At 34.1% G+C, this 13,237-nt stretch overlaps 1 protein-coding gene and 1 long non-coding RNA gene across 7 annotated transcripts in view; one reads left to right on the top strand and one right to left on the bottom strand.

Moving 5' to 3' along the window:
* LOC140730341 (uncharacterized) overlaps positions 1-13,237 on the bottom strand; it is a 137,542-nt gene that overhangs the window by 104,030 nt on the left and 20,275 nt on the right. The gene's annotated exons all lie outside the window — the stretch shown is intronic.
* LOC140730340 (forkhead box protein N2-like) overlaps positions 1-13,237 on the top strand; it is a 63,184-nt gene that overhangs the window by 46,063 nt on the left and 3,884 nt on the right. For all 6 annotated transcript variants that reach the window (XM_073050627.1, XM_073050626.1, XM_073050622.1 and 3 more), the window contains 2 exons: positions 11,334-11,399; positions 12,567-12,681. In XM_073050627.1, the coding sequence (XP_072906728.1) occupies positions 11,334-11,399; positions 12,567-12,681 (181 nt within the window). The remainder of the gene's footprint in view (positions 1-11,333; positions 11,400-12,566; positions 12,682-13,237) is intronic.

Here is a 13,237-nt window from a genome sequence, read left to right as displayed (position 1 = left end):
AGTACATTCTGATTGATATAAGGAATTATAAAAATCTTGGAAGGCTTTATTTATCTCTTTATGGTCAATCGTCAAAGTACCATCTTGTTTACGAATCCTAGTAATTTGTCGCTTATCTGAAGCAATTTTCAATTGATTAGCTAGTAGTTTACCTGACTTATCTCCATATGTATAAAATTGAGCCTTCGATTTAATTAACTGACTTTCAATCGAGGAGGTTAATAGTAAACTATGTTCCATTTGGAGTTCCACTCTTTCTTTATAAAGTTCTTTACTAGGAGTTGATGAGTAGATCTTATCAATTGCCTTAATTTTATCAACTAATGTTAATATTTTGGAATTAGTTCGTTTCCTAACTCCAGCAGAATATGAAATAATCTGTCCACGAATATATGCCTTAAAAGTATCCCATAAAATTCCACTAGAGATCTCTGCTGTAGAATTTATTGAGAAAAACAAATCAATTTGCTGTTTAATAAAGCTAATAAAGTCAGAGTCCTGCAAAAGAACAGGATTAAGCCTCCAACTTTTCGTACTAGTATATGAATCCGTCACCTTAATAGATAACTTCAAAGGTGCATGATCAGATATGGTAATTGAGTCATATTTACAATCCATGACATCTGTGAGTAAATGCTGATCAATGAAAAAGTAATCAATTCTTGAATAACTATGATAGACATGGGAAAAGTATGAGAACTCTTTGTCATTAGGGTGTAAAAAACGCCAAATCTCACAAATAGCTGAATCAACCATAAAGGAATTAATAAGAGAAGCCGATTTGTTCGGCAAAATTTGAATGGGCTTGGACCTATCCATCACAGGGTTTAAGCAACAATTAAAATCTCCGCCCATTATCAATCTATATTGATTCAGATTGGGAAAGGATGTAAATAGACATTTAAAAAACTCAGGACAATCAGTATTTGGAGCATAAACATTAACTAGAAGAACTTTTTGATTACAAAGTAAACCAGTAATAAGCAAAAATCTACCGTGCGGATCTGAAATTGTTTCATGATGTATAAAAGCAGTAGATGAGTCTATAAAAATAGACACACCTCTCACTTTAGCTTGCACATTTGAGTGGTACTGTTGGCCCTTCCAGAACCTAAACAAGCGCTGACTATCCATCTTCCTTACATGAGTCTCTTGTATAAAGATAACATTAGCATTCATTCTATGGAATACATTGAATACTTTTTTCCGTTTGATCGGATGATTTAAACCATTAGTATTCCAAGAAACGAAATTAATAGTCTTAACCATCATGACAGTATATATTATAGTTAATACATAAGTTCGAAAGAAAAGTGAACTCATGAACCCGGAAGAAGGAAGTAAGTTCAAAAGGAAACCGGAAGTCATAGCACTGCAGCCATTTTTGTAGTTTCATATACGCCCAAAAAATAAAACTAAGCAAAAAGCAAGCAAAAAACAAAAAAAGAAAGAAAAATCCCCCTCCCACCACCCTTGAAACCCCAAGAAAAAAGCCAAAAAAGGCAAGCGAGCAAGCTAATACTAAAACTACCCCCATGTCTCAAGACGGCAACTCGAACGTAATAGAGTTAAGAAAATACACACAACCCACATTATAAAAAGGGTAATACTACAAAAGTTAAGATATAAAATTAGTGTTATAAATGTATATAAACAAAAAAGTTAAAAGAAAAGAATTAAAACAATAAATAAAAGTTTCAAACTTTCAAATACATCAAAACAGTTATGACGCTCCAAACACTGGAGTCAGTCGGGAAGAAGAAACGCCATTTTTTTTTCCCAGTTTTAATATTCAGATGTTAAAAGTATAAAGGAAAGCGTATATCGTTTTTTATTTTAAAAAAAAGAAAAACAAAAGAGAAACCCTAATCGGTCATTTTCAACGCAAATAGATTAATAATATGAAAAACTATAAAATCGGCATAAACCTAGCAGGGAAAAAAAGCTTTAATCGTATATAAAAAGTATATGCAAGCCATATAAAAAAAAAGGACCCATATATCAAACCATAATAGATCCAAATTTATAGGCTAAATTACATTGATCAGCCCAATAGTATGTCATTGATCCAGGAAACCTTGAGCATCCGCAGGCGATTTAAACAGCCGAACAGTTCCATCATCCAGGGCGACTCTCAGATGTGCTGGGAATAACAGCGCTTGCTTGTAGCCTTTCTGGTGAAAATTCGACATAACCGATCTGAAAGCCAGCCTAGCCCGTAATACTTCTGGGCTATAGTCTTCCAAGATACGAAACTTGAAATTTTGATGGATAATCATACCTTTTTTACGAGCCAGACGGATCAAGCGATCTTTGATATGAGGATAGTGAATCCTCAAAATTATGTGCCGCGGTTTCGAACTTGAACTTGCATAAAATCTTGTTACCCGATGTGCTCGATCGATTATTGGGGGGGGATCCAGGACCTCTTTGCCCAGGACATCCACTAGAAATTTAGAGAAGAAAACGGTAAGATCACCGCTTTCAAATCCTTCCGGGATCCCAATTAACCGGAGATTTTGCCTTCGAGAGCGATTTTCCAAATCCGTAATTTTAACTTTATAACGATCCATCTGTTGAGAAGTCGAGGTTTGCTCTTCTTGTATCTTTTCAATCATACGATCTTTCTTACGAGCGGCTTCTTCAAGAGCCAAAATGCTTGCCTGTTGTTTTTGTGATTCCAGTGAAAGTTCCAAAAACTTTTCTTCGAGTGATTTCAAACGATCGTCATACTTCGAAAGCCTTAGGAATAATTTTTCCTGCATCTCTTCAAATTTAGTTTCCACAATCTTCGCAACTGCTTCTAAAGGTACCAAATCTTTCGACTGTTTCGGTTCTTTTACTTTAGACATTTCAGCAAGTTGAGAATAATTCAAATAGTTTAAAAAGAAGAATTCAGTATATTTAAACCCCTTTAGAATAAGTTTAAGGGGTGTTTATAGGCTAAAAAACGTAAAAGTTTTGGAGCAAAGCCTAAGTGCGGTTTACTCCATGAGCGCCATCTTGAGACCTCTGGCCAAGTGGAAATAAGTCCAGGACCAGCCTATTGGCTCAGGGTGTCTGACACTCCGAGGGAGGAGTTGTAAAGTTTGATGGCCACAGGCAAGAATGACTTCCTATGACGCTCAATGGAATGAGTCTCTGGCTGAATGAACTCCTGTGCCTAACCATTTAATTATGGAGTGGATGGGAGACATTGTCCAAGATGGCATGCAACTTGGACAGCATCCTCTTTTCAGACACCACCATCAGAGAGTCCAGTTCCACCCCCACAACATCACTGGCGTTACGAATGAGTTTGTTTATTCTGTTGGTGTCTGCTACCCTCAGCCTGCTGCCCCAGCACACAACAGCAAACATGATAACACTGGCCACTACAGACTCGTAGAAGGCTATAAGAAGATAGCAAAGCGTTTTCAGGTAGCTGTTTCCTCAGTTCGTAATATACTTAAGAAATGGCAGTTAACAGGAATGGTGGAGGTCAAGTTGAGGTCTGGAAGACCAAGAAAACTTTCCAAGAAGACTGCTTGTAGGATTGCTAGAAAGGCAAATCAAAACCCTGTTTGACTGCAAAAGACCTTCAGGAAGATTTAGCAGACTCCGTGCACTGGTGGTGCACTGTTCTACTGTGCAGTAACACCTGCACAAATATGACCTTGATGGAAGAGTCATCAGAAGAAAACCTTTCCTGGGGACGTCACGTGATGACATAGGATCGAGACGTAGAAATCCAGCTCTCCCGTTAAAAAACCAGTAAAATAATGTTTAAGTGAAGAAAAGTTAGTAAATACCTTTTAAAAACTACTTATAAACTACTCAGGATTGTCTTAAGATATGCCTCCTAAACAGAAGCAGAAGAAAACTACTACTTTGAAGATAACACAAGTTGGAAAAGAATCAAGGCCGGCCGCCATGAAAGAGCCTCGGGCTCAAGTGCAATTTACCTCCGGCGATACAGAACAGGAAACTGTGGCAACATCAACCGTTTCCAAAAAAAAAAGAGCAACAGGAATTGCGTATGCGTGAAGGAAGGGGCATGCGCAAACACGAGCAACCCAAACTACAAATCCCAGCTATGATCGGAACTGAAAGTGAAAGTGAATATGAGGTGGAATCAGATTCTCTGGATAAATCAGACAAAGATGAAGAGACAAAGAAGAGCAACAGGAAGAGATTGGAGGTGATATTGGAGACATAAAAAAAACTTTGGTGCAAATAATGCATAAATTAAAAGCATTAAAAGTAATAAAAAAAGATATTAACAATATGAAGATTATGTTTGATAAAATGATGAAAAGACAGGACAAAATGGACAAGAAAATTAAAAACTTGGAAGAAACAACCGGAGACACCATTGATAGAGTGAATAAAATGGAAGATAATATTTCTGCCTGGACATCAGAAAGAAAATGGTTGTTGGAAAAAGTGGATGTACTTGAAAATTTTAGCAGACGAAATAATATTAAGATTGTTGGACTTGAAGATATAGAGGGAGAGGATCCAATAAATTTTTTTCAAAAATGGATTCCGGAAATTTTGGAAATGGAAGAAGGAACCCAGTTAATTGAAATTGAAAGGGCTCACAGAGCCTTAAGACCAAGACCTCAAGTTGATCAAAACCCACGATCAATCTTGATAAAATGCTTAAGATATCAAGATAAAGAAAAGATCCTGAAGACGGCTGCCCAATGTGCCAAAAAGAGAAACGGGCCATTGATGATAGAAGGGAAAGCAGTTCTTTTCTATCCTGATATAAGTTATGACCTTTTGAAGAGAAAGAAGGAATTTAACCCAGCGAAAAAAGTTTTATGGGAAAAAGGTTATAAATTTATGTTGCGCCACCCGGCAACCCTGATAATTTTTTTAGATGACGGAAAAAGAAGATTTTTTTTACTGATTATCGGGATGCGGAAGAATTTGCACAAGAACTCCCAAATATTCGCTAACCACAGCCAAAGATTTAAAAGTGAAACGGATTAAAGATGAAGACAGGGACAGTGAATGGAGTTGATGGATGTTTAAGGACAGAAGAATATTTAAATATATTCTTAATTATATGATACAGGGGGAGAAAGGTAAAAATTTGCGAAATATTAATCGAGAGTAGTGATATTTTTTCCTTTCTTATATATACTTTTTTATGTTACGGGGAGCTGGGGGAACTTCGGATCGATTGCTGCGGGACTCACGTGTGTAATCATGGCGATTGCGATGACCCACACAACGGAGGGGGGGGGGTAATGTGTTTTTTTTATTCACAACATTAGTAGGGTGGTATTTTGTTATTTTTTTCTTTATAATCTATTTTTCTTTTATCTTTCTTTGGAGAATCGGGGGGGGGGGTGAGACACATAGCAACATGGAGAATTTTAAAAAGATTCCCCAAGGTACTACAAAAATTGAAAGGTTAGGTATTACTATAGATTGGAGTAACCCTGTTAAAAATAATGACTAATTTACTGAATTTTTAAAGTTTTAATGTTAATAGGCTTAATGGACCGGTAAAAAGAAAAAGAATTTTAACATACATTAAGAAAATGAAAATAGATATAGCTTTTTTTTTACAAGAAACACACTTAACAGATATAGAACATCAGAAATTAAAAAGAGATTGGGTCGGAAATGTTATTGCAGTTTCATTTAATTCAAAGGTGAGGGGAGTTGCAATTTTGATTAATAAAACTTTACCAATTAAAATACAAAATGTATTAATTGCTTCTGCGGGGAGATATGTAATTATACATTGTCAAATTTTTTCAGAACTATGGACTCTTATAAATATTTATGCACCAAATGAAAATGATGTAAAATTTATACAAGAGGCCTTTTTGAATTTGGCTGACGCACATGACAAAATATTAATAGGTGGATACTTTAATTTTTGTCTAGACCCAGTTTTAGATAGATCAACAAAGGTTGTTACAAAATCAAAAGTAGCAAAATTAACTTTATCATTGATGAAAGATTTAAATTTGATTGATATATGGAGAAGAATTAATCCAAAAGAAAGAGATTACTCATTTTATTCAAATAGACATAAAACTTATTCAAGAATAGATTTTTTCCTATTATCAATGAATATTCAAGACAGAGTGGAAAATATGGAATATAAAGCAAGAATATTGTCAGATCATTCCCCCTTGACAATGACAATGATAATGATGGATAAAGAGGAATTGATTTACAGATGGAGATTTAATTCAATATTATTAAAACGTCAAGATTTTTGTGATTTCATGAAAAAGCAGATTCAGTTTTTTTTAGATACAAACTCGCATTCAGTTGATGATAAATTTATATTATGGGAAGCGATAAAGACATATTTGAGAGGCCAGATAATAAGTTATACTTCTAAAATTAAGAAGGAATATATGGTAGAAATAGATCAATTGGAAAAAGAGATTACAAAATTAGAAAAAGAATCTCAAAGATATATGACAGAAGAAAAACAAAGACAACTTGTTAACAAGAAGTTACAATATAATACACTTCAGACATATCGAACAGAAAAAGCAATTATGAGAACTAAACAGAGATATTATGAACTAGGTGAAAGATCACACAAGATTCTTGCTTGGCAGTTAAAAACAGACCAGATTTCCAAAACAATAAATGCAATTAGAACAAGTGAAAATAAAATTACTTATAAACCTTTAGAAATTAATGAAACTTTTAAGAATTTTTATTCTGAACTGTATCAATCAGAATCACAGAATGATAATGTCGAGATAGAAAGGTTTTTATCACAAATAACTCTTCCAAAATTGAATTCGGAAGAACAGAAGGGATTAGATATGCCTTTTACATTAAAAGAGGTCGAAGAAGCTCTAGGATCACTTCAGAGTAATAAATCCCCAGCAGAAGATGGTTTTCCGCCTGAATTTTATAAAAAGTTTAAAGATTTACTAATTCCTCCTTTTATGGAGTTAATATACCAAGCGGAAAGAACGCATAAACTTCCAGAATCTTTTTCGACAGCTATTTTAATAGTATTGCCAAAAAAAGATAGAGATCTTTTAAAACCAACGTCATATAGACCTATTTCGTTGTTGAATACTGACTATAAAATAGCAAAAATTTTATCTAATAGATTATCTAAATACTTACCAAAATTAATACATATGGATCAAACAGGATTTATCAAAAATGGACAATCGGCAGATAATGTAATTCAGTTACTTAGCGTAATTCCTTTGGCACAAAAGAGGGAGGAAATGAGTGTGGCAGTTGCCTTAGATGCAGAAAAAGCATTTGATAGATTGGAATGGGATTTTTTATTTAAGGTATTGGAAAAATATGGATTCGGAGTATCTTTTATAAAATGGATTAAAACTTTAAATACTAATCCCAAAGCTAAAGTAGTGACAAATGGTCAAATTTCAACATCATTTCAGTTAACAGGGTCAACTAGACAAGGTTGTCCATTATCACCTGCTTTATTTGCGTTGGCGATAGAACCATTAGCTGAATTAATTAGAACGGATCCAGATACTATGGGTTTCAGAGTTAACCAGGAAGAATAAGATTAATTTATTTGCTGACGATGTTTTGCTTTATTTAACAAACCCATTGTATTCGCTGCATAAATTATCTTCTACATTGGAAGAATATGGGAAAATATCAGGCTACAAAATAAATTGGGATAAAAGTGAAATTCTACCCCTTACTAAAGGAGATTATAGTCAATGTCGACTAATAACTCCATTTAGATGGCTGATAAATGGTATAAAATATTTAGGTATAAGAGTTGATAATTATATAAGTTAAATTATTTACCATTATTGAAAAAAATTCAAGATGATCTTGATAAATGGATGACGTTACCAATAACATTAGTAGGCAGAGTAAATGCTGTAAAAATGAATATATTCCCTAGATTACAACATTTATTCCAAACACTACCAATACAATTACTGCAGAAGTTTTTTCAAGCGTTAAATAAATGTGTGAGGAAGTTCCTTTGGAAAGGTAAGATGTCAAGAATATCGTTGGAAAAATTGACATGGAAATTTGACCTAGGAGGGTTACAACTTCCAAACTTTAAGAATTATTATAAAGCAGATCAACTTAGATTTATTGCATCTTTTTTTGATGAAGTTAAACCGGCATGGATTAGAATAGAATTAGATAAATTAGGAGAAAATATACCAGAAGATTTTGTTGATTTATGGGATAAGATAAATGTTGATGATGAGATAAAGAAATCTTTATTAGCAAAGAGACCTTTAATTCAAAATAAACTTATTCCTTTAACAATGGATAACCAACTTTTATACAATTGGTTTCAAAAAGGGATTAGATATATAGGAGATTGTTTTGAAGGAGGTATATTAATGTCATTTGATCAATTAAAGAATGAATACAAAATATCAAACAACACTCTTTTTTGTTATTTCCAATTAAGGGCTTATTTAAGAGATAAATTGGGTCAAACAATGTTACTGCCGAAACCTAATGAAATAGAAACTTTAATTCAAAAAGGAAAAATTAAAAAAATTATTTCTTGTATGTATAGTTTGATTCAAAAACAGGCAATTAAACAAGGAATTCTTAAGTCAAGACAAAAATGGGAAACTGATTTGAATATTAAAATTGAAGAAACAAGTTGGTCAAGACTATGTCTTGACGGTATGACAAATACAACAAATGTCCGGTTAAGATTAGTGCAATATAATTTTTTACATCAATTATATATTACACCACAAAAAAATAAATAAATTAAACCCAAATTTATCTGATCAATGTTTCCGATGTAATCAAGAAATTGGTACTTTTTTACACTCTACTTGGTCTTGTTTTAAAATTCAACCTTTTTGGACAAATTTAAGAATTTTATTGGAACAAATTATTGGAACACAACTTCCACATATCCAACATTATTTTTACTAGGCGATATTGAAGGGATAAAACCGAAATCCTAACTGAATAAATATCAGAAAGAATTCATAAAAATTGCATTGGCAGTAGCCAAAAAGGCTATTGCAGTTACTTGGAAATCGGATTCATACTTAAGTATAGATCGTTGGAAGAATGAAATTTTTAGCTGCATTCCACTTGAAAAAATTACTTATAATTTAAGAGAGAAATATGAAATATTTCTGAAAATTTGGTGCCCTTATTTACAAAAGACAGGATTAAATATATAGGTGCTCCGAAGGTAAAATTATTGGTTATCTGGGGAAAGAAATAAATATATATACTAAAGCTATTATGAACTCCATGGAGCGTGTGGGGATCTTCCGACATCCAGGCATTCTTCCTTTCTTTCTTTTTTCTTCTTTTTTTTCTCTTTCTACAGGGATATGTTAGGGGGGAGGGGGGAAGGGTTGATAATTTTTTTAACTATTTTTTTTCCCTTCTGTAACCTATTTGAAAATTCAATAAGAAAAATTTAAAAAAAAAAGAAAACCTTTCCTGCGTCCTCACCACAAAATTCAGCATCAGAAGTTTGTAAAAGAGCATCTAAACAAGCCTGATGCATTTTGGAAACAAGTCCTGTGGACTGATGAAGTTAAAATAGAACTGTTTGGCCACAATGAGCAAAGGTATGTTTGGAGAAAAAAGGGTGCAGAATTTCATGAAAAGAACACCTCTCCAACTGTTAAGCGTGGGGGTGGATTGATCATGCTTTGGGCTTGTGTTGCAGCCAGTGGCACAGGGAACATTTCACTGGTAGAGGGAAGAATGAATTCAATTAAATACCAGGAAATTCTGGAAGCAAACATCACACCGTCTGTATAAAAAAAAAAGCTGAAGATGAAAAGTGGATGGTTTCTACAACAGGATAATGATCCTAAACACACCTCAAAATCCACAATGGACAACCTCAAGAGGCGCAAGCTGAAGGTTTTGCCGTGGCCCTTACAGTCCCCCGACCTAAATATCATCGAAAATCTGTGGATAGACCTTAGAAGAGCAGTGCATGCAAGATGGCCAAGAATCTCACAGAACTAGCTTTTTGCAAGGAAGAATGGGCGAAAATCCCCCAAACAAGAATTGAAAGACTCTTAGCTGGCTACAGAAAGCACTTACAAGCTGTGATACTTGCCAAAGTGGGTGTTACTAAATACTGACCATGCGGGGTGCCCAAACTTTTGCTTTGGGCCCTTTTCCTTTTTTGTTATTTTGAAATTGTAAAAGATGGAAATAAAAAAGTAATCTTGCTTAAAATATTAAAGAAATGTGTCAATTTTAACTTTATGCCTTTCGGAAATCAGGTCATCTTTTACTCGCTTAGCTATTCACAGTAACAGAAATTTTGACCAGGGGTGCCCAAACTTTTGCATGCCACTGTATCTTGCAGAGAAAAATGTCTAATTCACAGCAGCCCATTTCAAATTTCCTTCCCTAAGTCAATCAGACAATGTTTACTGTTACTACTTCCTGATTTAGAAGTTCTGTTTGGGTACACTTGTAAGCATTCAGTTGCTCTTCAATTATTCATGTGACTTTTAATGTTGTGTTAGTAGGCTTATCAACAATAGTGCCATGACCAAATCACTTATAAAACAGACTGTCCAAGAATAAAAGGGACTCCAACAATAAGATGGATTCTTGAACTCTCAATCCACCTCATTATGATCTTGCACGTTATTGCTTACCTGCACCACACTTTCTCTGTTACCCTCTATTCTGCATTCTGTTATTGTTTTATCTTGTTCTGCTTCAGTGCACTGTGTAATGATTTGATCTGTATGAACGACATACAACGCAAGCTTTTGTGGAATGGGAATTTCACTTTGGAAATTCAACTTTGAAGAACAGTTTTAAGCTGCTTTCACCAATTAATCCAATGAAGAAAATTACTTAAGCCTTTTAATAAGCAAAGTAAATTGATAATCCCATATGTTTGAGGAATGAATTTTCATTTCCATAGCTGAAAACCATTGCAGTTAATTGATCATGAGATTCGCCAAAGCAAACATCATCATGTGCACAGATATGCACATGTGTAAAAGATAGAAAGTTCCTATTCTGAAGTCTCAGGTTAGATTCTGTACTTCATGAAGAAGTTTGAATTTGGATTTTTTTCTAATTGTTGGCAGTACAGCTACTGTTGTGTCTAGAATTTCTATGCCTATACTTGTAACCGTAACTACTAAAACCTAACACTACAATTGGCTGTTGGTAGCTGACTGAAAATTTGGCTAGTTACAGTAGGTTGTTCATAATTTACATCATTGCTGTCAGGCGAATAGAACTTATAAGTGTTTGACTTAACATTGAAGAGGCAAGATACTGTCTCAGTCAGTTTTGTATGCTTCTGCCAAAATAGAGTGGCTGTGTAACTGATGACTAATCTCAATTTATTTGTTCACAATTACATTTTTTAGGTTCTGATATTGATGCTGCCACTGCTATGATGTTGCTGAATTCTCCAGAACAAAGATTTCCTCAGTGTAAGCCACCTTTTATTTCTCTTTCCTTCATGGCTAGATTAGGTTAATATTGCCTGTCACATTTATTCCTACAGTCAGATTGAGGACATTTATTTGAAAATGTATAAAATTGAGTTGCTATCACTACAAAATAAATGAAGGCATCTAGGCATCTATTTCAAAATGTGTTCTTTTTCCTTCTACCAAAATAATCAGAAACTCCAACTCTCGGGTAATTGACTCCAAAGAAGTTTAAAATATCTAGCTTTGTCCACTAGGTATTGCTGATTAGCCATAGATTTGGTTACCCCAAGAGAATGCCATTATCAGAACCAAGCAAAAGAAAATTTGCACGGACATTGACAGCATGGGCAAATGAATTTCATGTAAATATTCAGTTAAAGAAATAGCACCATTTAGTAAATAAAGCACCCACAAAGATTGCAATAAAATATTCTACGTTTGGTTTCATTTTTACTAAGAAATGCACATTAATTCAGGTATTTTGAGAAATAACAAACCCACTATCTTGTTTCTGCCCTTGTATATCTTTAGATTGAATCCTAGTTAATGAGTTATCAGTGAAGGTCTACAAATGTTTTTGGTAACTGTGATTTCAAAAGAACCAGCAGCCCAAGTGCGAGATGTTCAGGTGAAAGCCTGGGCAGTGATTATAGTCCTTATTAATCTTAAATAACTGGCAGAAGGATTAGAGAGCAGTTGAGAATATTTTTGTGCTGAGGGTTGGGTGGTTTGCCAGGTATTTCTGTACATCCCTAATTTTGTGGCAAAACATGCATTTCTTTTCTCCTGGATGATCACAGAGTACATCTAGTCACCATTCCAACCTCATGCATGATGATTCCAGTTTATAGAGATTGAAGATTACCTTTGGAAATTTGGCAAACTAAGGACCAACTAAGAAATGATGCATCAATGGTTTATTTTCTGGTATTGCAGCTACAATGATTGGAAGATTTTAGATAATACAATAATGTAATTTTTCTTATGTGAACTTGTGATCTAGTTTTCCATCAATAAATCCAGTGTTCCTCATTACTCTTAAAATAATTTCTTTAAGTTAAAGGAAAAGGCATTATTCAAATAATTCAATGTATAAAACTAAATTGTTCCCTTCTTATCAGCTTCACTAGTTGGAATCAAAATTTTCATTATTTATTTTGACAGGTAATTCATCTCAGCAACACAATCCAGTGCTAAGCAGAAAACGTAGTCACAAACGTGCATTTTCAAAGCATGCCCCTATTACAGTCAAAATGACTGAAACCACACACAAGACAAGGTAAGACAAAATGTACTGTTACACAGTGGCTGATTTCAATAATTGGGTGTGAACATTCTGGGTTTTTATCTTGCTTGGAAAAATTATGAAAGTAAAATTCATCTACAAGAATCAGTCATAACAAGCAAGAAGTTCTTTGATCTCATTGTTAGGCTGGGTATATTTAGATGAGCTCAGCCAGTCCCTATGCAACTACATATGACATGGGTATTTATAGGGAGGAGTACAATTAGTTAGGTTGACTGCAGATTATATCCTATTTAACAGAGTGAATTGCTTCATAGAGTAATTTAGAAATTAGGTTATTGAGCATTTTTGGTTTTATTTGAGTTAATTTGTGGTAATATTATTAAGATGTTTTTTAACTTTCTGGTTTACAAGTTTCCATCAAAAATACTGGGAAATCATTGGGCAAAATAATTTATGCATTTCCATGCATCTTCCTCTCTCTGTCATGAAGATCACTTCCATCACTTGGCATTAAGGATGAAGTAGTAAATTAGATTCAACATTGGCTTCATGGGAGGAGCTAGAGAACGGTAGTAGATGGTTGCCC

The sequence above is a fragment of the Hemitrygon akajei genome, chromosome 7, assembly GCF_048418815.1.
Source record: "Hemitrygon akajei chromosome 7, sHemAka1.3, whole genome shotgun sequence".
Lineage (NCBI taxonomy): Eukaryota > Metazoa > Chordata > Chondrichthyes > Myliobatiformes > Dasyatidae > Hemitrygon > Hemitrygon akajei.
This window is presented reverse-complemented; position numbering and strand designations above follow the sequence as displayed.